The sequence below is a fragment of the Zonotrichia leucophrys genome, chromosome 15, assembly GCF_028769735.1.
Source record: "Zonotrichia leucophrys gambelii isolate GWCS_2022_RI chromosome 15, RI_Zleu_2.0, whole genome shotgun sequence".
In the NCBI taxonomy this organism is placed as follows: Eukaryota; Metazoa; Chordata; class Aves; order Passeriformes; family Passerellidae; genus Zonotrichia; species Zonotrichia leucophrys.
Window position 1 is genome coordinate 4433740 of NC_088185.1, and position 26964 is coordinate 4460703.

The 26964-nt window shown below is 57.8% G+C and overlaps 3 protein-coding genes across 5 annotated transcripts in view; all 3 read left to right on the forward strand.

Moving 5' to 3' along the window:
- Window positions 1-57: 57 nt before the first annotated feature.
- Window positions 58-5530, forward strand: CRYBB3 (crystallin beta B3). The gene is made up of 6 exons (XM_064727273.1): window positions 58-1907; window positions 2544-2623; window positions 3884-4002; window positions 4106-4238; window positions 4315-4457; window positions 5251-5530. The coding sequence occupies exons 2-6, from the start codon at window positions 2549-2551 to the stop codon at window positions 5414-5416; spliced, it is 636 nt and encodes a 211-aa protein (XP_064583343.1). The 5' UTR covers window positions 58-1907; window positions 2544-2548; the 3' UTR covers window positions 5417-5530.
- Window positions 5531-7720: 2190 nt separating this feature from the next.
- CRYBB2 (crystallin beta B2) lies at window positions 7721-11418 on the forward strand. 3 transcript variants are annotated; one of them, XM_064727271.1, is made up of 6 exons: window positions 7721-7753; window positions 8658-8733; window positions 9359-9477; window positions 10258-10432; window positions 10859-11001; window positions 11104-11418. In XM_064727271.1, exons 2-6 carry the CDS (start codon window positions 8677-8679, stop codon window positions 11270-11272), a joined length of 663 nt encoding a protein of 220 aa, XP_064583341.1. In that variant the 5' UTR covers window positions 7721-7753; window positions 8658-8676; the 3' UTR covers window positions 11273-11418. The 3 variants fall into 3 exon arrangements, with proteins under 3 accessions (XP_064583341.1, XP_064583342.1, XP_064583340.1); XM_064727272.1 differs by lacking the exon at window positions 7721-7753 and adding an exon at window positions 7925-7968 and having other exon boundaries at window positions 10258-10390; XM_064727270.1 differs by lacking the exon at window positions 7721-7753 and adding an exon at window positions 7927-7968.
- A 13677-nt stretch (window positions 11419-25095) lies between these two features.
- The window catches only part of GRK3 (G protein-coupled receptor kinase 3), a 61650-nt gene continuing 59781 nt past the window's right edge, over window positions 25096-26964 (forward strand). The window contains exon 1 of the mRNA XM_064726577.1: window positions 25096-25487. Coding sequence (XP_064582647.1) covers window positions 25375-25487 — 113 coding nt within the window. The 5' untranslated portion in view covers window positions 25096-25374. The remainder of the gene's footprint in view (window positions 25488-26964) is intronic.

The following is a 26964-nucleotide window of genomic DNA, read 5'->3' on the forward strand; positions in this document are numbered from 1 at the left end:
TATAATCTGAAATAACTTCTGGTTCTTCTGGTGGGATTGGCAGAGGAGGAGAGGGAGAGCCAAGTTCTGGTGGTTTATGGGTTTTTCTCATTCTATATTGAACAAAATGGTATCAAATCTGGTTTTGAAGGAGCTCTTGTGAAGATTAAGCTTTTATGTTGCTCCACATAGCCTTATAGAGTGTCAGTCTGGGTCACAATACATACATAGATAGAAATCACATAGACAGTGTGATAGAAATCCTACATTTTGTGTTACACAGTTTCCTAGGGAATAAAGATATTCTGGCTGCTGTATTTTGTTCTGCACCATTACAGTTCCAATTTAGCTTTGCCAGGTATTAACAACAACAAAAAAATCTATTTTCCAGCAGTCATTTTTCAAAGGGATTTAAGAGGCTGACACTGAGAGGAAATTGAGGTTTGGGAGAGGCATCAAGGAGCTCCAGTGCCTCTTCTGTCATGTTTTTGGAATTGCCTTGGCAGTGTGGAGAGCTGGGAGAGGCAGATCAGGGCTCTGAGGCTGTGGCAGAGCTCAGTGAATGAGGCTGCAGGGAAGGAAGGGACTGGCACAGGAAATTCTGTGTTTCTAATTCGTTGAGGACAGCTAATGTTGTGTTTGGTGAGAAATGAATCCATTACTCCTCAGTCCAGTAAAACAGGAGAGGTTTCCATCCCTCTCCCATTCAGTTTGTGGATTCACTTTTCTGGCAATTTCAGTTAAGATTTCATGGGTAGTTCTTGGTTTCAAGATAAGCTGCACTCAGAGCAGGTAGAAAAAGCTGCAAGGACTGTAGTAAATTGGGATCTGTGCAGCTGAATAAAATGTTCCCTGAAGAATCAGGATGGTTTGGGTCTGAAGGGACTCTCAGAGGTGAAGAAGGAGTCAGGCCTGCTACCAGCAGAGTGAAATGCTCCCAGTTTGGTGTGAAATGCTCCCAGTTTGGTGCCTTAACATCACCCTGTGCCTGTGAAGATGGACAAACCCTTGTGCCAGGCTCCAGAAATGCCTCATCACACCCCAGGATGTGTTCTCAGCCTGATCTTGGGAAATGCCAGGCAGGGAGCCAGACTGGGGGCCCAGAAAGAAAAGGAACTCAATGGAGAGAACCTGCTTAGGGCCAAAGTTCCAGCAAGAACACCACTCTGGCAATGCTGAGCTGCTCCAGCTGAGCTCCCAAAGCCAACCCTGGCCCTGCATCACACCTTGTATGGAGGCCTCACAAATGGGGTCATTTGCCTGGTTTTTGCTTCGTACTGCTCTCAGTTTCCAGGCTAAACCTTGCCCAGGTGTGTTTGTGGGTTGGGATTCAGCTCAACCCTGCCCAGGTGTGTTTGTGGGTTGGGATTCAGCTCAGTTGGTTGAAGGTAAATCAGCTGAACAGGACGTGGTAGGTGCAGAGCTTCCCACAAAACTACTCCTGGATAAGGGAGGCTGGAGATCCTGCCAGTGGCAGAGGGCTGCCAGGAGCTGGGGCTGTTAATTGCACAGAGGCTCCTGAGGAACCTGGATGTCCCACCTTGCGCGGAGCCCTCACAAACGCGGCCATTTTGCCCAGATTTTGCTTCGCACTGCTCTCAGTTTCCAGGCTTAAACCCTCGGTGGCGAACTGCTGACGGCAGAGTTTTCCAGAGAAGCTGGCAAGAAGCAGCGTGAACGTGCTGATGTGAGTTTGGCCGTTAATCTGCAGCGAACCGAGCGGCCCTCGTGCGAGGGCTGGCCCGGAGCGATCGCCGCGGCGGCGTTTCCATGGCCCGCTATTGAGCCGCGATCCCATGGCTGGAATTCCGTGGACGCAGCTGCTGCATCAGCGCCCGGCCCGGGGAATTCTGCTGCTCTGGACAGAAGCAACCCCATAAATAGCGGGGCCGGCCGCGCCGCCCGGCACAGCGGAACCACACGGACAGGTAGCACTGCTGGGACTGCACAGGGGCCTCCACAAAGAGTTGGTGTGTCTGAGTCAGACAGGGTTTGGCGAGAAGTGAAGCTGCAGGGTTTGATTCAGGATGTTTTCAAGCTCCTTTATTAGTTCTTTAGCCCCTTGTTGGCGTGGCATGTTCCAATGTTGGAGCAGAGTTTTGTGGATGTTCCTGGAGAGTGAAGAGGGGGCTCTCACTGCCATCCCCCCCTGGCCAAGGTGGCTCCAGCTGCTGGGCTTGGTGTGCCCTGGGATGCTGGAGCAAGGGAGAGGTGTCAGGTTTATGTTGTGGTAAAGATGTCAGCAGCTGGAAGCTAAGAAATTCCTGCTGGGAACAAAGACTGGGCTGTGAGGTGGAAATTCAGTGACAACTGAGTGAGCTGCCCTGGGCAGAGGGCTCTGTGTCCCTTGGGACGTGGCTCAGTTCAGTCCTGTGGGTGCCTGGGTGAGGATTTGGGGCCTGAGTACAGGAGGGAGATGAGGATGCATAACAGAGCTTGGACATCCCTAGGGATTCATGCATTCTGTGCTAACCTTGTTCTGTGCCAGCTTCATCCTCTGTTTCATTACCAGCTGTAAATCCTGGTGCCTCCTGCCTTAACCTGCTGCAATTTGGGTTTTCCAGGCACAATGACCGAGCAGCAAAGTCCCCCCGAGCAGATGGCGACTGGGGAGGGTGCTGGCGAGCGAGGAGGCACCTACAAGGTATACTGGGCTATACTGGGCTGTACTGGGGACAACTGGATGCTGGGTGGAGCCGTGGGATGCCAGGCTGGAACCAGTGCTGGGGTCAGGAGTGGCCTCCAGCTCTCCCACAGCAGCAATGGGTGGCCACGCTCTGGTGTTGAGCCTGGGGGGCTGCAGGCTGGGAAGCAGCTGGGGCTGGGGATCTGCTGCTGCTGCCTGCAGGAGGGACACTGCTCCCTGCCTGCGTGGCTGGCCAGGCTGGTGTGCAGCTGCCCAGGGTTTAATCCAGGAGATGAAGCATCCCAGCACAGCAGGATCAGCTGTGGGCCCTGGCACTGAGACTGCCCAGGTGTGTTTGTAGGTTGGGATTCAGCTCAGCCCTGCCCAGGTGTGTTTGTAGGTTGGGATTCAGCTCAGCCCTCCCCAGGTGTGTTTGTAGGTTGGGATTCAGCTCAACCCTGCCCAGGTGTGTTTGTAGGATGGGATTCAGCTCATTTGGTTGAAGGTAAATCAGCTGGAGAGGGTGCAGTGGGTGCAGAGCTTCCCACAAAGCTGCTCCTGGATAAGGGAAGGCTGGAGGTGTGAGCAGGTGCCAGTAGCTGGGGCTGTTGATTGCTTTGGGGTGCACAGAGGCTCCTGAGGAACCTGGGTGTCACCTCTGTCCCTTGAGCCCCCCATTATGTGATGTGTGTGCAGGAGGCTCTGCCCTAGTCCCAGACTGAGGTGTTGCAGCTGGGACCCCTTTGGGACAGTGTTAGGGGCACCTGCTCACCCCACTGACCCTCCTGGTCCCTGAGTAGTGCTGGGCACCCTGCCCCATGCCATGGTCTGCTGCTGAGACTGGCTCCAGCCCATCCTACAGGGCAGCCTGGGGTCTCTGCACCTGGCAGGGCTCAGAAAGAAACACTGAATGAAGAGCTTGTGCCGGGCATGGTTGGATCTGGAAGGAGCAATGATAAGGAAATGATAATGAGCAATGACCAGGCTGGGGGTAAGAGAGGCAGCCCATGGCTCAGGAATTGTCTTAGCCCAAACCTTTCATGTTTCCAGTGCTGTGTTTGAGCTGGTTTTCAGCCTGTCATGGATAAAATTCCAGCTTGTGCTGGAGCACACACCCTTGGCTGGAGCTCTGTCAGAGGCACTGGCAGGACCCAGCTCTGCCAGGCAAGGAGTGACATTGGCACAGGATGGTCAGGATGGAGGGACACAGCCAGAGCCCTTTGATCACTGCTGCCCCCACTTCCTGGGGGTGCCTGACAGGGTCTCTCCCCACCTTAGATCACCATCTACGAGCTGGAGAACTTCCAGGGGAAGAGGTGTGAGCTGACAGAGGAGCTGCCCAACATCACCGAGAAGGAGATGGAGAAGGTGGGCTCCATCCAGGTGGAGTCTGGCCCGTAAGTCTGGGCTGGGGGAGGTGGAGCAGCCCCGGGGGTGGCAGGGAGAGCATCCCTCTGATCCTGGCAGAGAGAACATCCCCCTGAGCCTGGGCTCCTGCAGGTGGCTGGGCTTCGAGCGCCAGGCCTACGCTGGGGAGCAGTTCGTGCTGGAGAAGGGCGACTACCCCCGCTGGGACTCATGGTCCAACAGCCACAGCAGCGACAGCCTGATGTCCATCCGGCCCCTCCAGATTGTGAGTGGGGCTGTGTGGGGTGGCCACAGCGCTGGGGACAGCCAGGGGACAGCCCCTGAGCCGCCCTTTCCCCCAGGACAGCGCTGACCACAAGATCCACCTGTTTGAGAACGCGGGCTACACCGGGCGCAAGATGGAGATCGTGGATGACGACGTGCCCAGCCTGTGGGCCCATGGCTTCCAGGACCGGGTGGCCAGCGTCAAGGCCCTGAATGGAACGTAAGGATGGGCACACAGAGGACACCCCAGCAGCTTCCTGCCCGTGGCACTGTGGTTTGTCTCCCCAGGGTGGTGGCAGGGGCCATGGTACTGCTCCCATGGTGCTGCTCATGCTCATCGTGTCCCTTGTCCCCTCCCTGCTGCCACCTTTTCCCTGGCCCACAAGGAGTAACAGGGACCACAGCAGTGTCCCTGGGGCTGGATGATGTCTCCTTGCCCTAACCCACCACCCATCTGAGCTGTGGTCCCTTCTCCATGAACTCTCCATCCCCTCCTGTGTCATTTCTCACCTGGGCACTGCAGCCTGTGTAGTGGCACTTGGTGACACAGGAGTGGTCTTGGGCAGCATCACCTGGCTGTGGCAGGCAGACATGGAGACACTGGGATGGGAATGGGGGTGCTGGGATGGGGATGAGGACATTGGGATGGGAACACTGGGGTGGGGATGGTGGCACAGGGATGGGGATGGGGACATTGGGATGGGAATGGGGGCACTGAGATGGGGATGGGGGCACTGGGACAGGAACACTGGGATGGGGGACACTGAGACATGGATGGGGGCATTGGGATGGGAACACTGGGGTGGGGATGGGGACACTGGGGTGGGGACACTGGAATGGGAATGGGAACACTGGGATGGGCATGGGGGCACTGAGACAGAGATGGGGACACTGGAATGGGGACACTGGGATGGGGATGAGGACACTGTGGTGGGGATGGGGACACTACCCTTGCTCCAGGTGCTCTGTGGGTGTGGTGTGAGCACTGCTGAGCCCTGCCCTGCCCCCCACAGGTGGGTGGGCTACGAGTACCCCGGCTACCGGGGCCGCCAGCACGTCTTTGAGAAGGGCGAGTACCGGCACTGGAACGAGTGGGACGCCAACCAGCCCCTGATCCAGTCGGTGCGGCGCGTGCGGGACCAGCAGTGGCACCAGCGGGGCTGCTTCGAGAACAGCTGAGGGAGCCCGAGCTGCCGGGGCCGCCCCGGGGCTCCCCACGCTGCTGCTGCTGCTGCCGTGACCGTGGTGTTCTCTTTGTGCAAAATCCAAAATAAAGCTCTGAGCTGGAGCCGGCGGGGCCTGCCTGGTCCTGGGGCTGTGGGAAGGCAGGGAGGGAGGGATGGGGATGATGGGGATGGGGGCAGGGGGATGGAGATGGAGGGATGATGGGGATGGGGGCAGGGGGATGGAGATGGAGGAATGGGGATATGGGGATGGGGGGATGGAGATGGGCATGGGGAGATGAGGATGGAGGGATAGGGAATGGGAAGATGGGGATGGGAATGGGGAGATGGGGATGGGGATATGGGGATGGGGATATGGGGATGGGGATATGGGGATGGGGATGGGGCCGTGCCCAGCAAACCCTGCTCAGGGCACAGCGGGCAGTGCCAGTGTTTGCAGTGTTACATAAAGGCTGCAGCTTTCCAAAGATAACCCCCGGCGCTGCCGTGTCAGGGTTTTTCCAGCGCCTCTGTCCCTTTTCACAGCATTCCCTGCCCGCTCCCAGGGCTGCTGGCCAGGCCCAGGGCAGGGAGGGGATGGGGGGATGTGGAGTGCCCATCCCTGGGTGCTGCCAGGCCCTGTGCTCATCCCGTGGCGGGATGGATGGCTGTGCCCAGCCTCAGCATCCTGCAGGGGCTCCAGGGAAGTTTCCCACAGTCTTGGGCTGGTTTCTCCCACGGGAATGAGCTCTGACATGGGGGGCTGTGCTGGGACAGAGGTGGGGGATTCAGGGGTGCCACAGGGTGCTGATGGGACACTGAGCTGGCACTGCCCTTCCCAGGGGCACTGTGGCCACGCTTGGGGACCCTCTGGGCTGGGGCAGAGATGGGAGATGGGTTTGAGTCCATCCAAGGGCTTTGTGCAGGTCCCTGAGGAACCTCCCAGGAGCTTTTCCCTTTGGAGAGGGGTTGGTGGCTGTGCAAGGCGAGTGCCTGGCCCCCAGAGGCAGAAGCTGCTTCCAGAACAATCCATGGGGCCGCCGTGCCTGGGGCTGGGATGAGCTCAACCAGCCCAGCCAAGGGAGGGGATCCCTGGGGCCGTGCTGAGCACTGACAGCCCCTGCTGAGGGGATGGGATGGGGCTGCAGGGCTGCACTGGCACCTGGGACAGGGCCATGGGGGTCCAGGGTTGGGATTGACTGAATGGATTAACCCAGGAGATGGGGAGGGCCGTGCTGGGTCCATCTGTGGGGAGATGGAGACACAGGCAAGAAAGATGAACTCCAGGGCTGGGAATGAATGCTGGTAACTCTGGGTCACACCCTGGCCTGGCCATGGCCTGATGGGTTCCTTGCAGAGCTGCAAGGTCAGCTCTGGACCTGGATCATCATCACCACCTGGAGCTGGGGCAGCTGCAGATTCTGGGGATTGACCCCACACACATCACTGCCAGGGTGGGCTCTGGTGACAGCACCCTGTGGGTGACCCTGTGCAGCCATCCTGGGCTAGGACATGGGGCAGGGGGGACCCTGGGGGGCTGCAGCCCATCCCCTGCTGTGGAGAGGTGCTGTAAGAGGGATGTGGTCTGTTCATGCTGGGTGACACTTGCTGGGGTGACAGGGGGGATGAAGTGTGGGGTGAAGGGTGCTGTGAGTGCTGCACAGCAGCAGCAGCGTCCCCCTCTGTGAAACCTCCTCTGCTGCAGCCCCCAGCCCCATTTAGCCCCTGGTTGAGCTGCTGGGACAATGCCACCAAAGGGACCCTGCTGCTGCCCTCACCCCCAGCCCAGCCACATCCCATGGGGATGTGTGAGCCCCTTGTGACCTCAGCTTTGTCCTGGTGCCACCCAGAGACCCTGGCGTGCTTCTCAGGGACCCCAAATGAGCCCAACACCCAAACTTGAGTGCACCCCAGCCCCAGAGTGCTGCCCCCAGAGCGTTCCCAGCAGCTCCATGTGATGGAGTTTCAGTGCCAGAGGGGCCAAGGTGACCTCGCAGCTGTGCAAGGCAAAGCCCCCCCATCCCCTGCCCATCCCCGGAGCCCCGGGCGGGGGTCGGGGAGGCTCCGCGGTGCCCCCGCTGCTGGCACAGCCCCGGGCTGCTGCAGACGGGCAGAGCCAGACGCTGCCCAGCGCTTTGGGGCGTTTTATCTCGCATGGAAAGAGCCGAGCTCAGCAGCCCCGCTGGCGGCTCCGGGCTGGCGGGGGGATCGGCTCTCCCAGCGCCCCGAGCGGGGCTGGCGGGGCTTTGTTGGCCCGGCCCGCCCCGGCTCTTGGCACGCGTTCGGCTGATGCTTGCAAAGTCCAAATCTCCTCGCCACCAAGCCGACAAAGCGGGTGACTCGAATGTGACAGGTAATGAAATAACTCGGGCTTGGTGCTCGGGCAGACAAAGGCGGCGGCGGATCAGCTGACCCTGGTTTTCATTGGGGTTTAATCCAGCATTCTCGCTTTGAATCGGGCTTTAACTATTTTGTAAATAGTTTTGGCACCTCTCTGCTGCGGCTCGGTATAAATTCCACCTCCCGGCCCCGGCCCGTCACTGGCTCAAGCGGGTACTGGTAGAACTGGTAAGACTTTGCTATTTATTGTTCTCTCTTTTGCCTCCTGCCGACCCCCGGGGCCGGGGTCCCTTCCTGGTACCCGAGCTGGGGACAGTCCTGTCCCCGCAGCCCAAAGCAGGACATCCCACCCGGCCACGGCTCCGTTGCTTTTTGTCAGGAATGAGTTTTTGGAGCTGCTCAGATGCTGAGAGTCCCTCTGGGCTTGAGGACGGGGCTCCTTCCCGGGAGTGGCAGCGCCAGGCCGGGCTGGGAGGGCTCGGCACAGGCTCCTGGGGCTGGGGCTGGCTCTGGGTGCTTCTCTCCATCACCCCTTCCAGCACACACGTGGCACCGGGATGCTCAGCTGAGCAGGGACAGCAGGGAATGCGCGGCCACAGGGCCTGGGCTGCGCTGGGAATGATTCAGGAATTGCCTGGGCTCCACTGGAAATGATTTAGGAATTGCCTGGGCTCACAGTTCCCTGTGCAGGTCCCAAGGAGCATTGCCTGAGCCTGGGGAGGTTTAGGAGCTGAGCAGCCCTGAGCAGAGTTTGTCCCTGGCACCCCAGGCTGAGCCCATCCTGGTCCCACCACCCTGTTCCCTGGGCAAGCTGCAGGGTATGGATGGGGGCATGGACACGGGGCTCTGAGCAGGGTCCCCAGCGTGTCCTCGCAGGGAATTTAACAGATTTTAACATGCTGAGCTTCCCTCCCAAGGCAGCAGACACCCCAGCTGATGATGGCTTCCGAGCACCAAATGCCAGCCTCCAAGCAGCAGCAAGCCAGCTCCAAGGTCAGTGGGACACTGCCCAGCCCTGCAGGGGGACCAAGGCACCCTCAGCCTCTCTGGGTGCCCAAATCACACCCGGAGGCGCTGCTGGAAGCAGCTGGTGCCAAGCACTCCCTGCTGAGCCTTTGCAGCAGGACTCGGGGATGGGAATGGGAATTTTGGGCATCCCGCAGCCTCAGGGCAGGTGGAGCGGCTGGGAACGGATCAAGGGCTGATCTCCCACAAACCGCTGCACAAACAGATCTGACCCCTGAGAGCTGTGCTGGGCTGGTGGCCCCGGGGCTGTCCCCAAGTGTCGCCGTGTCCCTCTGGTGGCTGCGGCGCTCCAGGCACAACCCGAGCCCCTGAGCTGTTTGATGCCCGCTGTGAGCGCGGCCATCCCTCACCAGGAGCAGCAGGGCACTGGGGCAGAGCTGGCAGGGCCTTCTGGCACCCCTGAGTGAGATCTGCATCCTCAGGGGGATGGTTTGCACTTGCAGGCTCCTAAAAAGCCTCTGGGGTGCAGTTTGGGGAGAGGGAGAGGTCTGGGCTGCTGCAGATGTGCTGCCCAGTGGTGGGGACAGCGTGTGCCCCTCATAGTGGTGGCAGGGGTGGGTGACAGCCGTGCTGAGGTGCTGCTCTCTTGCAGATTGCCATCTTCGAGCAGGAGAACTTCCAGGGCCGCTGCCATGAGCTCAGCGGGGCCTGCCCCAACCTGAAGGAAGCCGGCGTGGACAAAGTGGGCTCCATCCTGGTGCACTCCGGACCGTACGTGGGGGCCCTGCGGGGTGGGAGGGAGGGATGGGGATGGGGAGGAGGGGTCTCTCCGCTGCCACACCCACATTGCACCGCGGATTTCACGGATTTCCCGTGGCCATCGCCGCCGAGCTGCTCGCCCAGCTCAGCCCAGTGAGTGCCCGGTGCTGGCAGGTGAGCAGGGGACACAGAGGGTGACAGGAGGTGACATTGTCACCTGGGCAGGCTGAGAGCCCCGCTCAGCACAGGAGAGTGGAGGGCTGTGGGTGTGGGTATGGGCAGAGATCACAGCGCTACCCCCAGTTTGGTTTCCCTCCCTTTGGGTGCAGGCACAGGTGGGACTGGGATCTGTTTGTGCCCTCTCCCCACCTGCTGGCCCCGTGTGTGCTCTCCGGGCAAGGGAGAGCCCTGAAAAGCCCCTGGAGAGTTCCCAGTGCTGCTCCCAGAACCATGGGGTAGCTGGTCAGGGCACAACCCCAGCTGGCGCATTTGGGTGATTATCGCCGGCCGGGGGCTGTGCACAAATCACGAACGGGACGGGACTTTCCCAAAACCCTGTAATTTTGTAGATTCTCACAGGTGATCCCGGGAGTGCCCAGGGACTAAGGGTGGGTGGCCACCCCAGCGGGAAGCCCTGAGATGCCACAGCTGGCCGGAGGCACCGCAGCCCCGCCTGGCACCTCCCTGGCACTTCTCCCGTCCCCGCAGGGAGCAGGGGACACGGCTGGGGCTCATCCCGGCCGATCCCCGCTCCTCTGCCCCCTCTAAAACGCGTCCCCTTCTCTCTTGCAGCTGGGTGGGCTACGAGCAGGCAAGCTGCAAAGGGGAGCAGTTTGTGTTTGAGAAGGGGGAGTACCCCCGCTGGGACTCCTGGACCAACAGCCGGAGAAGCGACAGCATCACTTCCCTGAGACCCATCAAAGTGGTGAGAGCACCCAGACAGCCACTACCCACCCGCCAGACCAAGGTCTGCAGCCAGAAGTGTTCCCCAGCCTTCCCCCGCCCTCCCCAGCCCCGCGGGCGGAGGGGCAGCTCCCCCTCCTGCGCACCCTCGCCCCAGCCCTCGGGGCCCGGGGAGCCGTGGGGGGGTCGGAGGGGGCGCGGGGACGGGGGCGGTGGCAGGTGAGCCCAGAGCCGAGGACGTCTGCTGGTAAGTCTGGCAGTGCCCGCAGGCAGCGGCTCTGTGAGCCCCATGGATGGAAGGATGAATGGATGGATGGATGGATGGATGGATGGATGGATGGATGCCGAGCTACCCCGGCACGGTGCCCGCCCTGGCCTCGGGTTCCCCCCAGCCCTGGGCTCTGCCCCCAGCCCTGGGCTCTGCCCCCCCTGCCCAGCCCCGCGGGGCCGGCGGCCGCTGAGCCCCCGCTCTCTGCTCTCCCGGCTGCAGGACAGCCAGGAGCACAAGATCGTGCTCTACGAGAACCCCAGCTTCACCGGCAAGAAGATCGAAATCATAGACGACGATGTGCCCAGCTTCCACGCACACGGCTACCAGGAGAAGGTCTCATCCGTGCGGGTGCAGAGCGGAACGTGAGTACCGGGGCTGGCCGGGCAGGGTCCCGAGCATCCCCGCGGGCCATGCTTGGGATGCGTGTGTTGTACGACCCCCTCTCTCCTCGTTTGCCTCTCCAGGTGGGTGGGATACCAGTACCCTGGCTACCGGGGCTACCAGTACCTGTTTGAAAAGGGGGACTACAAGGACAGCTCAGACTTCGGCGCTCAGCACCCCCAGATCCAGTCGGTCAGGCGCATCCGGGACATGCAGTGGCACCAGCGCGGTGCCTACCACCCCACCAACTAAAGCCCCCGGCCCGTGCCGGGGCGCGGGGAGCGGAGCAAACGCGTTCCCCCGGCCGCCGCTGTGCCCCCGCGGCCTCGCCTCCCGCCTCCCCCCGTGTGATGCCCGCGCTGCCGAAGCAACTCAATAAAGCTTGGAGTTTCAAAGTCCCAGCTCTGCCCTTTCATGCGCGGCGTGTGGAGGAGTCGCGCTGGCGGGATGGGATGCTCGCCCTGCCCTCCCTGCTCCTGGATGGGGAAGGGGTTGGGATGCTCTCAGTGCCACCCAGCGCCGGTGCCATCGGTGTCCGGGGTGAGGGAGGTGACCTGGGGGCTCTGGGGCTCAGCCCTGTCCTGGGTGACATCCTGCTGGGGCGACAAAGATGTCCCCTGAGCTTTGGGGCAGATGTCACAGATGCTGGGGGGGCTAGGGAAGGATTACCCTTTTGGTCGGGGCACCTCCGAGCGGAATAATAGCATACATTATTAGGCTTTGAAAGCTTTAATTAGTAACAACGCTTTAATTTATCAGTCGCGGTGCTAGAGGATGCCTTTATGATCCTGTCATAACTCGGGCAAAGGCAGCGGAGGAGCGCAGCCGCACCTGCATGCCCGGGGGGGCTCCGTGCGGTGGCACGGCGGTGGCGGTGACAGACGCGGTGGCGGGGGCGGATGGGCTCGGTCCCCTCGGGCAGCGGGACCTGGCTGTGGCAGCCGCTCGGTGCCACCGCGGCTGTGTGGGCACAGGTGAGGGGCACCTGAATGGGCACTCTGGGCACCTGAATGGGCACTCCGGGCACCTGATGGAGCACTCTGGGCTCCCTGTGGCTCCAGGCCCTGCCTGGCTGCGGGTTTGGGTGTGAATCTCCCAAACCCAGGAATCTCAGGGAGTCAGGGATGCTCAGCATCCTCCTGTCAGCTCCCGCATCCATCCGCCACCGAGGATGGGGGTTCACCCCCGAATCCTCTGTGTGCCAGAGGCTTTTCCCTGTGCTCCAGAGGAATCCCTCGGCGGGCACAGCCCAGCCCAGCTCAGGGTCTGTGACCAGCCTGAGTCATCACTCGCCACACGCTGCTGTGAGATTCCAGCTCCTCGGCGAGGCTGTGTGAAAAGCTGCGCCTTCCCTTCCCCAGGGAGGATCCAGGATCATCCCAGACCCGAAGGTTTTAGTGAAAAATGGGATTTTAGCAGTGCTCTGTGCGTGCCGGGAGGGAAATGGTGGCTGCTGGGGGGCAAAGGGTCAAAGAGCAGTGGGGTGGGGAGCAGAGACCCCAAATCAGAGATTTGAATCTCTGACCCCAAGTCAGAGATTCTCAGGCGTGGAACCCTGGAGTGGTTTGGGTTGGAAGGGAATTTAAAGCTCATCTCAATCGGCTACCCTGCAATGAGCAGGGCCACCTTGACCTGCCCAGGTTGCCCCAAGCCCTGTCCAACCCCACAGCTGGGGCCGGGGCAGCTCCCGTGGCGACGGCTCTGGGTGGGCTGGGAGAGTTCTGGGGGAAAAAACACCGAAAGCAGAAGTGGAAAATGTGAGCGAGCCCCGAGCACCTCCTGTGGGACCCGCAGGGGGAAATTCCTCCTCTGGTGGGTGGGTGCACGCAGGTGGGCGCCCTGGGGTCACCTGGAAGCAGCCTCAGCTCTGCCGAGGAGGGTTTTTCCCTCGCTGGCTCTGGGGAGATGTGCTGAGAGAATCATTTTATTTTTTAAATTTTTTATTCAAAAGCAGAAGATCGCCTCCGTCCCGCACCCGCTCCGAGCTGCCATCTGGCTCTCTGATACCTCGCTCATCTCCTCAGCAGCTCCGAGCCCCCTCGGCCACCCCTGTCCCCTCCCTCCCGCCGGCCACCGTGTCCCTTTGCCGGGGCTGGGGAGATGCCAGCGGTGTCACTCTGCAGGCTGGGTGGGTGGTTTTGCCATCGTGCCAACAGCTAAAGCTGTTCTCCAGGCTGCGGAAGGGATTTTTAATTTATTTTTTTTTCACCCAGCAAAAAGAACAGGGGGGATCAGCCCCCAGCGCTGCCGGCCATGCTGGTTCTGGTTCCATCCCCCGGTTCTGGTTCCATCCCCCAGTTCTGGCTCCATCCCCGGCTCTGTTTCCATCCCCGGTTCTGGTTCCATCCCTCGGTTCTGGTTCCATCCCTCGGTTCTGGCTCCATCCTCGGTTCCTCCCGTCCCCGCCACCCCCAGCAGGTGAACCCCACCGGGCAGGGGCTGCCCGCAGGGGAGCTGCAGCAATTTGCGTGGGGTAATTAATGAGAGAGTAAGAATGATGCAAACCCTGGCTAAAACCCACACTGAGGTGTCTTTTCCTTCCTGTTTTCTTTTCCCAGTGGAGCAGCAGCCGCTGGCTGTCCTTGGGAATGCCTCCATCAGGACCGGGATGGGCCGGTGAGGAGGAGGAAGGGTGAAGGGATGAAGATGTGCCACTCGGCTCCCACTGGCTTTGCTTTGCCTTTGCCAGCGGCAGCCGGGTGAATCCCCCCTCAGGACACCCCAGGTTGGAGAATCACAAGCTAAAAAACAACTCTCCTGAAAAATATGGATTGTTTTTTACTTAAATACATCAGGCTGAGATCAGCCGCACCTGCAGCCTGGGTGCTTTGGTTACCTAATGTGCTTTGCCAGCTGTGAAACCCCAGCTTCACTGTGGGTTTCACAGATTTTTATCCTCTGAAAATCATTGTTATGTTTAATTCTCCATCTTCAGGAGCCACGTGATTATATGAAATTCTTAGCTTCAATTTTTCTTCCCTTCTTCTTTGCATTAAATGGAGCCTCCAGCCTCATATTTGTGCCTCCACGCACAGAACCAGCCACAAACTCTGGAGGTTTAAGGAAGGAAGGAAAACCAAGCAGGAACCCAGCATGAATTATTAAAGCCTTGTGGTTTTCCAGGGCAGATTTGTGATTTATCAATGTTCAGCTTTGGCATGTGGAAAAGTAATCTCTGCCCTGATTAATGCGAGGGCTGAGACAGGAGTGAAATATCCCAGAGAGAGAGAGAGAGAAAGAGAGAGGCGTTTTGGTTCTGGCTGTCCTGAGAATGGGCATTCCTGTTCTCAGTGCCAGGCTCCCATTTGCTTTCTGCTCCTTGTTTTTGTTCCTGACATCGGTGTGATGAGGCAGAGAAAGGAAGCAATGAAAAACCTCCACAGCTCCTTGCAGCCGGTAAAATCCCTGTCCGGCTGAAAAGCTAATTAAGAAACATCACTCCTCCAGCGGCCAGAATTGGAAGCAGCCTCGTGGAGACATAATGGGATTAGTGGGGATCAGAGGATTGCAGCCGGGCAGGACAGCCACGATGCTGAAACCCTCAGGAGCAACCCAAAACTCTTCACTGACACAAGGGGTGTGACCGTGTTCACAGGGGTCTGAGGATGAGGGAAGAGACGAGGATCTGACTCCATGTTTCAGAAGGCTTGATTTATTATTTTATGATGTATATTATACTAAAACTATACTAAAAGAATAGAAGAAAGGATTTCCTCAGAAAGTTAGCTAAGAATAGAATAAGAAGGAATGATAACAAAGGCTCTGTCTCAGACTCTCTGTCTGAGCCAGCTGACTGTGATTGGCCATTAATTAGAAACAGCCAACATGAGACCAATTACAGATCCACCTGTTGCATTCCACAGCAGCAGATAATCAATGTTTACATTTCGTTCCTGAGGCCTCTCAGCTTCTCAGGAGGAAAAATCCCTAAGGAAAGGATTTTTATAAAAGATGTCTGTGACAAAAGGGATGTGCTGGGAAGGGGTTCCATGGGCCTTCCTCTGCATCCAACACCTTTCCCCAAACAAATGGAAAAAAGGTAAATATTGCATTTCCCTCCGAGTGAGCAGCCAGGGTTCACCCTTGGGGACAGCCAGCAGTGGCACTGTGACCCCTCCATGGGGACACCAGGGCCGGAGAGCAGCAGCTCCAGGTGAGGAGCTGGCACAGTGACCAGCACTGTCACATCCAGCAAATCCAGCAGCAGGGAGTTCTGTGAGTGCCAGCAGAGGCTGGGGAACGCTGTCCGAGCTGGAAACCCCTGGGCAGCACAAGTGGCAATTAGGAAACATCTGTTCCTCACAGCGCATGGCAACGTAATGGGATTAAAATGTATCACCGGATTAGGGCAGCGCTGCACAGATCAGCTGCTGTGGGTGTTCTTGGGGGGGAAAAAAAAAGGGAAAAGCGAATTTCTGTCTTTGGCATGGACATAACCTTTATGTTTCTTTTTTTATTTGTACCTTGTGCATGGTGCAGAGCTGGAGCCAGACCTTCTCTCTGCACGGTTCAGTTCATCTCAAAGGAAACTGGGGCTGAGTTTAAGCGATTTTAGATGAAATGGCCATGTGAGCAGCCAGTCCCTGGTGCTGCCACTAAGGCTGGAGAAGTGGTTTTAGCTGGGTGAGCCTGGGGTATGACACGGTGGCCTGTCCCCTCTGTCCCCTCTGTAGTGATGGGAGGTGCGTCATGAGCTGGGTTTGGTCCCTTTGGGTGGTGGGAGGATGCTGCAGGGCCTGGAATTTGCCCCAGTTCCCTCAAGGAGCATCCCTAGGGCTGGAATTTGCTCTAATTCCCTCATGGAGCATCCCTGGGGCTGGGAATTTGCCCTGATTCCTTCATGGAGCATCCTGTCTGGAGCATCCCTGGGGCTGGGAATTTGCCCTGATTCCTTCATGGAGCATCGCTGGGGCTGGGAATTTGCCCTGATTCCCTCATGGAGCATCCCTGGGGCTGGAAATTGCCCTGATTAGCTCAGGGAGCATCCCTGGAGCTCTTCCCCTCAGGAGAAACACCCAGGCTGCAGGAAAACCCTGAGAGAAGCATCAGGAGAGAAGTTTGAGGCAGGAACAAGAGAGCAGCCTGCATTTATTGCTCCCATGGCTCCCATCAGAAAGGCACAGCCCATTCACCCCATCCTGGCCATGGGGCCACCCCGGGCACAGCCGGGCTGGTTTGGGGGTCTCCATCCCTTTGTTCCCAACACCTCAAACCCAACAGGGCCGTGCCAGGCATGGGCACAGCAGCCGTGCAGACAATGGGGACATTCTTGGGCGAAGCAAAGCGATAACGCCGAGAGCCGCCCGCTATTTTGGGAGCTCATATGCTCCGAGGCAAATGTCATTTGTGTGTAAGATCCATTTAGGGAGCCGCGTAATGAAGTCGTGCATCATGAGGAGGGAGCGGCTCGCTTAGCAACCTTGCCGCGGGTGACGTCTGGTGCTCCTTCCTCTGCAGGACGGGATTGCTCCTCCGGCAGCCGCAGAGAGAAAGCGCTGCGAGCAGCGGCCGGGAGAGGCGCTTTGGGCTGCGAGCAGCTCCCAGCTGCTGAGATGGGCTTGTGTCCCTGTGCTGGGCAGGGTTTGAGTGCTGAGAGCATCCCCCAGCTGCTGAGATGCCCCTGCGCTGGGCAGGGTTTGGGTGCTGTGTGCTGAGATGGGTTTGTGCCCCTTTTCTGGGCAGGGTTTGGGTGCTGAGAGCAGCTCCCAGCTGCTGAGGTGGGTTGTGCCCCTGTGCTGGGCAGAATTTGGGTTCTGTGAGCATCTCCCAGCTCCCCAGGTGGGCTTGTCCCCCTGTGCTGGGCAGAGTTTGGGTGCTGAGAGCAGCCCCCACCAATATCCAGTTGCTGAGATGGGCTTGTGCCCCTGTTCTGTGCAGGGTTTGGGTGCTGAGAGCAGCTCCCAGCTCCCAAGGTGGGCTTGTGCCCCTGTGCTGGGCAGGATTTGGGTGTTTGTGCCCCTGTTCTGTGCAGGATTTTGGCGCTGTGAGCAGCTCCCGGCTCCCAAGGTGGGCTTGTGCTCCTCTGCTGTGCAGGATTTGAGTGCTGTGAACTGCTGAGATGGGCTTGTGCCCCTTTTCTGGGCAGAGTTTGAGTGCTGCAAGCTGCCCCTACCCACGGAGCCTCGGCTCTTTTAGGGGTGCAAGAAGCTGGGGGGACAGAGCCCTTTGGTTGTGGGGGATGAAAGCAAGAGCTGTGGTCTAATTTCCAATTCAGAGATCCCCCTGGATGGAATGTCCTGATGTGTTGGATGTGCTGGATGTGCGGGGGGCTCTGGGCACAGGCTGGCAGCGGGAGGAAGGCAGGGAGGGAGAGGATGGCAGGATGGCTGCCTCACAGGCGCGGGAATGTCCGTCCGGGTTCTCTCCAGGTTTCCGGATGATGAGCAATTACGGGAGAGATTTACAGCAGATTAAGTCAGAAGGCAAAGTCCATTATCTGCCCAGAGGAGATGCAGAGGCTGTGTGGGAAGGGAAGGGAAGGGAAGGGAAGGGAAGGGAAGGGAAGGGAAGGGAAGGGAAGGGAAGGGAAGGGAAGGGAAGGGAAGGGAAGGGAAGGGAAGGGAAGGGAAGGGAAGGGAAGGGAAGGGAAGGGAAGGGAAGGGAAGGGAAGGGAAGGGGGGCGCTTTTACCCTCATCCCCCTGGACAGTGGCTCTGCTCCTCTGGGGACAGTGTCCACTCCAGGCATGGTGGCATCAGAACCACAGCAGGCCCCTGAAATCATGAAATTTCAGGATTTTGGTGCTGGAATTTGCCCTAATTCCCTCATGGAGCCCATGGCACTGGCTGTTGTAGGAGACCCTCCCATTGGAGGTGTCTGTTCCCAGCCACAGGGCCCAGCTGAGCTGCAGATGCTGAGGCTGTGGGGATGCATTTTAGCAGCAAGACGCTTTTGAGGTCACCGAGGGTTTATTCACTGTGCTCTCTGACGTGTAAATCTCTCTGAGAATAGTCTCTGTTCCCCTGGGGAAGGCTGTCCTGGGGGGGCTGCAGCCACCCGTGGGGATGTGCCCACTGACCCACTCTGGTCACTCCCCAGGGCTGTGGCCTCACTGCTTCCCTCAGCTGTGAAATGAAGGCAATTTACTGCTCTGCTCTACAAGGGCACCGAGAGGGAAGATGAATTGTTTGGCATGACAGACAGGATGGGTTCTGATCCTCAAATCCTCCTGTTTTGCTGTTTGCCAGGCCCTGCAGGAGCGCGGCTCCGCTGGGATCATGGGCTCCTTTCCCCAACCTCACTCCGGACCAGGTGGCCACAGATTTGGCACAAAAGCAGATCCAGCAGCCTGGGGACAGCACGGCTGGTGGCCCTGGTGACCTCAGGGCTGACATGCAAAGAGCAGCTCAGCCCCCAGCACCTGCGTGCAGGGCGGTGACGCAGCTGTAGGCCTCAGACCTGCAGAGTCGGGATTAAACTTGACACTTAGAGCCTGAAAATCTGCTTAAGGGAAAGCTGACACAAACCTCAGCCCTGCCAGGACCTGTGCTGTGGAGCAGGGTCACAACTCTCCCTGCACTGCGGTGTCCCAGTGGGAGTTACCCACAGCTGTGATCCACACGTCCCACAGCCCTCGAGGGAGAATTCCTGGTGTGGGATGATGTCAGGGGCCTGCAGCAGAGAATTCCTGTGAGAATTCCAGGTGTGGGATGACGTCAGGTGCCTGCAGCAGAGAATTCCTGTGAGAATTCCAGGTGTGGGATGATGTCAGGGGCCTGCAGCAGATGCCCCAGCCATGCCAGCCCACCTATAGCTCCCAGGCCTTCCCCACAGCAGAGGTGTCCTCTCCTCACTCCCTGGGGATGCAGGAGCAGATTCCCATCCAAACCCTGCTCCCTCATCCTCCCAGCCCTGCTCCCTGCTGGCTCCTTCCCAGCACAGTGCATTCCCAAACATCCCTGTGCCCTGCCACCAGCACCAGCCTCTTGGCATCCATGCAGGCAGCTGTGCCCCCCCTTCAGCTTGCTGGGGTGCTCCTTCCACTGGTTCTGTGCCAGTCCTGGAGATTTTTGCTGCAGCATCAGGAATTCTGTGGGAGAGGTGGCACCCAGCACCCTTGGCCGTGATTTTGGGCACTGCACAGCTCCTCTGGGGCCTGGGTGCCACTGATACCAAAGTGAGTTGTCAGTGTCACCTCACAGCGAGCTGCAGAAGGCAGTAATGAAGGCTGCTGAGCACGCACTTCTCCCTAAATTACCTCATTTATTCAGGGAATCAGATGCCGCAGTCTTTCATGGCTCCTTGTGAGGCTCGGATCTTGTGGGATGCAAGGCTATTAATAGGACCCAATCTTTCCCCTTCTTCTTCTCCGGGCTAAAGGCAGAAGAATTCAAACAAGGGCCCCTTTGATGTGACAGAAGTACAAATAAACCCCGTGCCATTTCACTCCCAGTGCATTCCCATGTTTCTGCTGGCTTTGCCTGGCTCAGGGCTGCACCAGCAGCTCTGGGGACAGGCAGCCAAGGTGGAGGAGCAGCCTGTGGTGCCCCTTTCAGCTGTCCCTGCCCCTGTCTGTGGTGACATCAGGAGCTCTGAGACCAGATGGATGAGATGGGACGCGGGTGAATGATCAGCCAGGGCAGCAAATGCCAATTTGTCTGTAAACAGGCTCGGAGCACAAAGAGCCAGGGAAGGGAAATAACTAGAAAGCATTTCCCACACAGCCAGACTTGTTTCCAAGGAGCAGAGACAGCCTCTCCAGAGCGCTGGGGGGATTTCAGCCCTGCATCCTCTGGCTGCTGACCCCCTCTCCCTATGCCTGGTGTGGCATTGATGGGTCTGGAGTGAGCTCTGAGCCCTTCACAGCATCTCCAGCACTGACCCTGTCCTGATCCACCCCTGTGGTCCTGATCCACCCAGGGGAGAAAGGGTCTCATTTCCAGCTCTGCACAATTTACCTTTCATAGATGCCGTAGCAGAATCTGAATTACTTTCCAGTGCTTCAATATTTGCACAGTTGTTGGTTTTTCTCCTTCTGTCCCTCAGAATTTATAGCCAAATTAGGCAATTATTGATTTTTTTTCTCCCTTTATCAAGTTACATTCAAGCCCGCCTGTGGAACAGCAAATGCTCAATGGGTCCCTCTTGACATCTGTTTGTCTGATCAATCTGTGCAGGGAAAATGCTCCTGCAGTGTCTGATCCCACCATAGTGCTGAACAGGGACATTTTGACTCTTTGTGGGGCTCTGAGACATTTGCTGTTCCAGCTCTTATTTGGTTTATTTTCTTCAGCTTGTAACAACACACTCTAGTGTTTTTAAATCGGGGAGTTCTTGGGGATGGGTCAGGTCTGAGCTGGGCATGGATGTTACAGGCTGGGGGACACAGGGAAGGTGCCCTGTGATCCAGGAGGGTCTGTGAGGGTCAGTGTCCCACTGCCCTTGGTTCTCAGGCCTCTCTAACCCCCCTGGGCAGGACTGGAATGAGCTCCTCCAGCAAGGAGTGAGCCAGGTGCCATGTCCATGTCATAACTGACCTGTAAGGACAATCACAGGTGGAAATTTATGTGTGAAAATGGCTCAAACTTCCCTGTCCCATGAGAGTTCCTGTAGAGGAGCCCGGGTGTGTGCAGTGGGATGTACAGGTGATGCTGGGTGCAGGGGGATGTACAGGTAATGCTGGATGCACTGGGATGTACAGGTGATGCTGGGTGCAGTGGGATGTACCAAGTGATGCTGTTTAAGGAGCAGTGGGATGTACAGGTGATGCTGGGTGCAGTGGGATGTTCCAGGTGATGCTGTTTAAGAAGCAGAACCAGGGCTGGGTGTTGATGCAGATCCCTGGCTCTCCCTCCTGCAGTGGGAGTTTCACCTCTCCAGTGCCACCCCTGTGTCACCCAGGATGGTGTTGGTGTGGCAGTGCTGGCTCTGTGACCCAGCTTTGTGCTGATGCTGCTCCCTTTACAGCTTGCCCTGGCCAGGTGAGGGGGTGACGCTCCTTTATTTATCAGGAGGGAGGGAGGGAAGCTGTGCCATCAGGAATGTCCCCGTTTGTGCTGCCAAGGGGTCACAGCGAGGGCACAGGGCTGCAGCTGGCAAGGCACAGCTTGGGGTGGGAGGCAGCACCAGGACATTGCTGTGTGCCATGTCAGGGGAAGAAAATGTGCAGAGGAAAATGTCAGTGAGGTATTTTTATTACATGGTGAGAGGGGTGGTGTGATGCAACTGCAAACGGGAGGCCCCGGTCTTCTCGTGCCTGTGTTTTCTCATGCAAGTCTTTATAGATGCTGCATGACTTTCAACTCTGCTCTTATCTCTGCCCCCAGAGGACATAATTATTGCTAGTCTGACTATGCCAGTACAAATGTTTGATGGTGAATAATATTTTTGAGAACTGAATTGCCACTTGTTTCCTAATTAAAACCCAACCTCCTCATCATGTCAGCTATTTGCAAAAGGGAACACGATGATGATAAGCTACACGGAGGCTTTACCTGTCTGAGGTGGCTGAAGTGGCTTTGGTAAAAGTGTTCAGGAGCAAGCAGGAGGGATCCTCAGAGATGCAAAAGAGCCACCCTGCTTCTCTGAGGAGCTCCCCTCACCCTGGGATTTGGGGTGAGGGCAGAGGCTGCCTTCTGTAAAACTGCTCCTCCTGGAACAGACAGTGAATAAAAGCAGAAGCAGCCGTGGCCATTAATTACTCTATTTGTTTTCCACATTGCCTCTCACCACTTATTAGCACAGCGCTAAGGAGATGGGATGCAACCCCAGGCTGGGTGTGGATGCTGCAGAGGAATGAATGAATGCCTGTGGGATTGCCATGGATGTGCCACTGCAGGGCAGAGGGGACAAAGCCACCCCAGGGCCTGGCAAAGAGCAGAATGTGACAGGCAAAGTGGATGGAGTGAGGATGTTCTTTGGGATGCTGGGCTAAAGTCATGGGAGTGGTGAGGCAGCAGGATGGGGAGTGCTGGCATTGGAATTCCCAGGAATGTATTTGTATTTCCGCCTGCCCTGCTGGCCTCCAGGCACTGATGAATCCTCACACAACCTCATTAAGCAGGAGCTGCTTCCCCTCCAGGTAACCCGTGCTCAGGAGCTCTTTGGGAACACTGAGGTGAGTGTGGGGAAAGGGGTTCTGCCCTCTCCCCTTCAGTCAGGCACCCCAAAAGTACAGCCAGAACTGCAGCAAAACATAACCTCGCTATAAACAAGCCACAGAGAGTCAGATTCCCATGGGGATCCATCACCAATAAATGATTCTCCACCAGCGCTGCCAAGGAGGAGCAAACAATTTGTCCTCTCTCTAGAGAGCAGCAGCCCATGGAGGGAACTGAGCTAAACACTCCTCAATGCTCTAATCTCCACCTATGCGCATTTCTGGCAGTGTGTCAGAAATATTAGTAAAAATCATATTAAAATAATATTTAATGATCTTTTATGTGAACATCCCCCTGGAGAGATGTTGCTGGCATCAGCACAGAGAGGAGATCTTATTTGATATGGGATTTGGCACAGCTTGGAGGGCAACAGGACGGATGTGGCTCCGTCCTGGGTAATGTGTTGCAGCATTATCTTGATGGGATGGTGTCAGTGTGGGACGCATTAATAAATCTACAACAGCCCCGTAGCTCCCTGGAACATCATCTGTCATGCTGTGAAGCAGAGCAGGGCGAAATTAAACATTTAAATCTCACACAGATGGTAGGAGGAACTCGCTCCTCGGAAGGAAGGAGCGGCAGAGGGGAGGTTGGGTTCCTGGCTCCGCAGTGGATGCAGAGCCTGCAGCCCAGCCAGGCCTGGAGACACACTCAAATTGATTGAGCAGAATCCATCACCATCCACAGAAATGTCAGGAGATGCTTAAATGCATGCAGAGTGTATCGTGTTCTGACCTCTGCCAACCCTGGCATCGATTAACTCTGGGTTTCCTTTACCTGGGGGAATCCCCAGAGCGCTGTTTATAAACATTCACAAACACCAAACCCCACAGAGGAGGCACAAAACAGCACAAGAACAACGCAAACACTTGGCCTGGGGTGCAACACAGGCTGAGGAAAGCTGCAGGCTTGCACTTGGGGGACTGAACTTCCCTGAAAAGGAGGAGGCTGGCACTGCCTGTTCTGCTCACATTGGGAAAAAAATTCATGTCTGATTTCACTCTGTTATTAAAAAAATACCCGTCCCAGTGACCTTTAAAATATCTGAATATAACACTAAAAAATGCATGTGTTGCTAGAGGTGAGCATGCATAGCCTGATGTGGGCTGTCTCCCCAGCCAGGGTGGCTCTGGGGACATTCCACCACCACCTCTGGCTGTGCTGCAGCCACGCTTGGGAAATCAGCAGAGCAGAAAACACCTTTGCTTATCACCCACCACCACCCCATTGGCTGCTGCTGCTGCCACACCAGCACCAAAAGCAGAAAGAACAAATTCCTTAACTTGGCCCTCACCAGACCTCACTTCCTAGAAACTGTCACCAGGAATGCCTTTGACGTCTGCACAACAAGAATATCCAGCTAATAACAGTGAAAACGTGGCACAGCAGCAAATAGGAGAGCATTAGGGACACTAAGGGGCATCTTGGTGGCTGCATTTGCTGTCACCAACAGTGTAAAGCCATGCAGACCTCTGAGCAAACACAGGGCCCTCCTCACCAGGGCGATGGTTTCTGTTTGCTTGGGGTGTTTAGCAACACCCTCAGGTCAGTGCTGAGATCCTCCCCGTGTGCTGCTGCTGCTGCTCCAGGGAATGAAACCTGGCTCTTCCCGTGGATTTGGGCACAGGGGCTGCAAAACTTGGGGAGTCCCCTGGGAAGAGCCAGCACAAGGCACGTGCCCAGCCACATCACCAGGCTGAGGATGTGGGGAGAGGAATTTCCCTCCCATCACACCCCTGTAAATGGAGAGCTCACGTGGAGGCTCTGGAAGAACTTTTGGAGAACCACAGCCAGCCCTAGCAGCCCAGGGGATTTCAGGATATAAAAATACCCCTTTCCATGGTGTAGCTTGGATCAGTGAAACCCTTAAACAGGGCTGGTGGGGCACTTTACGCTGAACTTCCAGGAGGGATGTGCCCTAAATCTTCCTCTGCTCCCTTCCACACTTGCTTGGACGCCCTGAGCCTCAGCCTTGCTCTGGGGCCACTGGTGGAGGAGAAACCTTCCGAAGTGGATCTGTTCCGGTGGAAAGTGTTGGCTTAAATTAACATTTTCAACAAAAAGCAGGTTCTCAGACGGTTCATAATGAGGCACATGGTGAAATCCTCCCAGCTGTATGCTCTACCTCGCTTTAATCAGATCATTAACTTTCATAAAGATGTAGGCAGGAGGAGTGGCGGCACTTGAAAAGAACTCAAAACACGCTGAGTTTCAAACTTCAGACTTGTCATTGACTTAGCCTTTCATTGAGCCAATTATTTATGACATATTTGACGAAATTCAGAAAAGAAAGCACTTAAAATCTGCATATCTGCTTGGCTGCAGTGGAGCTACTACTACTTGAAGGAGGAACACGAGCAGGGATCTCTGCTCGGAGCCTGAGGACACCTGGGTGCCTTGTTTTGCATCATTATTTGCCAGCAAGTGGTTACACGAGCACCGATGGGGTGTCACACAGGCGCATTTATTTGTATCCTGTTTTTGTTATGCACGCCTTTTAATAAATTATGAGGAAATTAATTCCGAACTTATGCGTCCAGCTGGGTGCTGAGGCTTGCAGGCAGCTCAGCGCTCCGCGGCTGGGGCTGGCTCTTGTGGAACCGCGGAATCCCGCAGAAGTTTGGGTTGAAATAACCTAAAATTCCCATCCCACCCCTTTACCATGGACACTTTCCACTATCCCAGGTTGCTCCAAGCCCCGTCCAACCTGGCCGGGGACGCTTCAGGGATCCAGACGCAGAGCGGGTCCCCGGTACCCCGAACCCCGCGGGTGCCGTGGCCGCTCGGTGCCGGTGCCGCGGGCTCTCCCCGCTCCGGCCGCCGCCGATCCATGTCGGGATTTGGGGCGGCGCCGCGGGGCAGCCCGGTCCGCCCGCCCATGGCAGCGAGCGGCGGGCCCGGGGCCGCGGGGGCCGCGCAGGCTGCGAGCGGCGGGGGCGGACCGGCCGCCGCCATGGGCCCGGCGGGGGCGGGCGGGCGCTGAGGGGGGCGCGGCGGGGGCTCCCTCCTTCCTTCCCTGCCTCCTTTCCTCCCTCCCTCCCTCTGCCGTCCGTCTGTCCGTCCGTCCCTCCTGCCGCCCGCCCGCCCCGGGGCGCAGGGCGGGAGGCGGGAGCGGCCCCCCGCGCTCCGCACACGCGCACCGGGAGCCGCTCGGCCGTACCGGCGGAGCCGCCGCCGCCGCCCGCCGCCAACCCCCGCCCCGGGGGCGGCTGCCCCGGCGGAGCCTCCATCTGCAGCCCGGCGGCGGAGCGGGAACATGGCGGACCTGGAGGCGGTGCTGGCCGATGTCAGCTACCTGATGGCGATGGAGAAGAGCAAGAGCACCCCGGCGGCCAGGGCCAGCAAGAAGATCACCCTGCCCGAGCCCAGGTACCGCCCGCCCCGCCGCGGCCCCGGCCCGGCCCCCGCCGCCCTCCCCGCGCCGGACATAACGGTCCGGCCGTGCCCCCGCGGCCTCCGCCGGCACCGGGGCCGGCCTTGGCGAGCGCGGGGCCGGGCTGGCTGTGCTGGCTGTGCTGCATGCGTGTGTTTATTTGCCACAACTTGTGCGGGGTCCCTCGGCGGGTGAAGGGGGGACGCCGGTCCCTGCAGGGATGAAGCCCCGCAGCTCGGGGGTTTATGGCTCCCCAGCCCGGCGGGTGAGGAGTTCCCGTCCAAAGCGTTTGGTAGCACCGAACGGAGCCGCTCTGGCCGTGCCGCTCTGCAGAGCGGTTTTTTGGTGATGCTTCACGGGGTTTGACAGGGGATGCGGGAGGAGGACGGGGCCGGAGCTCGTCCTTAGCAGGCGGCTCACGGAGCCGAGGTGCCGGTGCCGGTCTGGGCTCCTTCGCCCCGACCTTCCCCGGTCCCACCGCAGGAGCAGCCGGGTGCCCTGGCACAGCCGAGGTTGTTTGCTTGGAGCTTGGTGCTAAAAGCAGCTTTTCCTCTGCAAAAACAGCATTTTTCCCCGTGGTTATGTGTTTGTTATAAAATCACCTGAACATCGCTTATTTATTGGTGAAATTAAAACGGAGCTTTTCCTTTTATTCATGGCTGTGTGTGTGTGTGTATACATATACATACATAAAATGAAGATTCAGCCAGCAAACAAAATACTGCAACAGGAAAAATCTAAACCAAATTTTACTGCAGAATGTGTAGGCAGTTTGGAAGCCTGCTGGTGGCCTAGCCTAGCTGTCTGCTGTGAGCCAGGGATCGCTGGAGCCCTCTTCCCACTTCTCCACTCGTTTTCCTGCCTTTCTGCTGGAATGCTGGTAGGCTGCAGAGCAGGGGAAGGTGAAGGATGCCCAGCCCATGTTTATCCCCCTTGCAGGGGCAGTGAGAGCTGAGGTGATGAAGTTTGGCTGTTGTGTTTAAGGTCAGGTTGAGGATGGTGTTGCTGGATGGTGCCTGCTTTTCTCCTGGTATGTGTTTACACTTTAAAAGCCATACAATATCCATGACATTTCATCTGCCCTGTTAGCCCGAGGTGCAGCTTTGCTGAGGGTGCTGGTGGCTTCATATGCCTCAGTGCTCTGGTGATGTTGGTGATGTCCTGCTCCCTGTTCCCAGCAGGGACATGACCCTGAGGGCAGATGAAAGGTGGGACGTGGAGAATTGCAGGGCAGGAGGAATCCTCCCGATGCCATGAGGAACATCAGCAGGGTTGGTGCTTGTGGAGAGGCTGGAAGCTGCTGCCTGCTCCGACATCCCTCATGCCCAGCGTGGCGGAAGCCTCGTAGTGAGCACAGCACGAGGCCTGAGGAACCTGCTGTGCTTTGCTCTCCTGCTCCAGGATTTATGTGTTTGGTGGTTTCCCTGAGCTGGGAGAGGTGCTTCACCTGTGTTTGGAAAGGCAGTGCCAGGT

Coding starts and splice junctions, on each gene's coding strand:
- CRYBB3 (XM_064727273.1), top strand. CDS start 2,549: ATGACCGAGCAGCAAAGTCCCCCCGAGCAGATGGCGACTGGGGAGGGT. Junction 2,624..3,883: donor AGCGAGGAGGCACCTACAAG/GTATACTGGGCT, acceptor TCCCCACCTTAG/ATCACCATCTACGAGCTGGA. Junction 4,003..4,105: donor ATCCAGGTGGAGTCTGGCCC/GTAAGTCTGGGC, acceptor GGGCTCCTGCAG/GTGGCTGGGCTTCGAGCGCC.
- CRYBB2 (XM_064727271.1), top strand. CDS start 8,677: ATGATGGCTTCCGAGCACCAAATGCCAGCCTCCAAGCAGCAGCAAGCC. Junction 10,433..10,858: donor TACCCACCCGCCAGACCAAG/GTCTGCAGCCAG, acceptor TCCCGGCTGCAG/GACAGCCAGGAGCACAAGAT. Junction 11,002..11,103: donor GTGCGGGTGCAGAGCGGAAC/GTGAGTACCGGG, acceptor TTGCCTCTCCAG/GTGGGTGGGATACCAGTACC.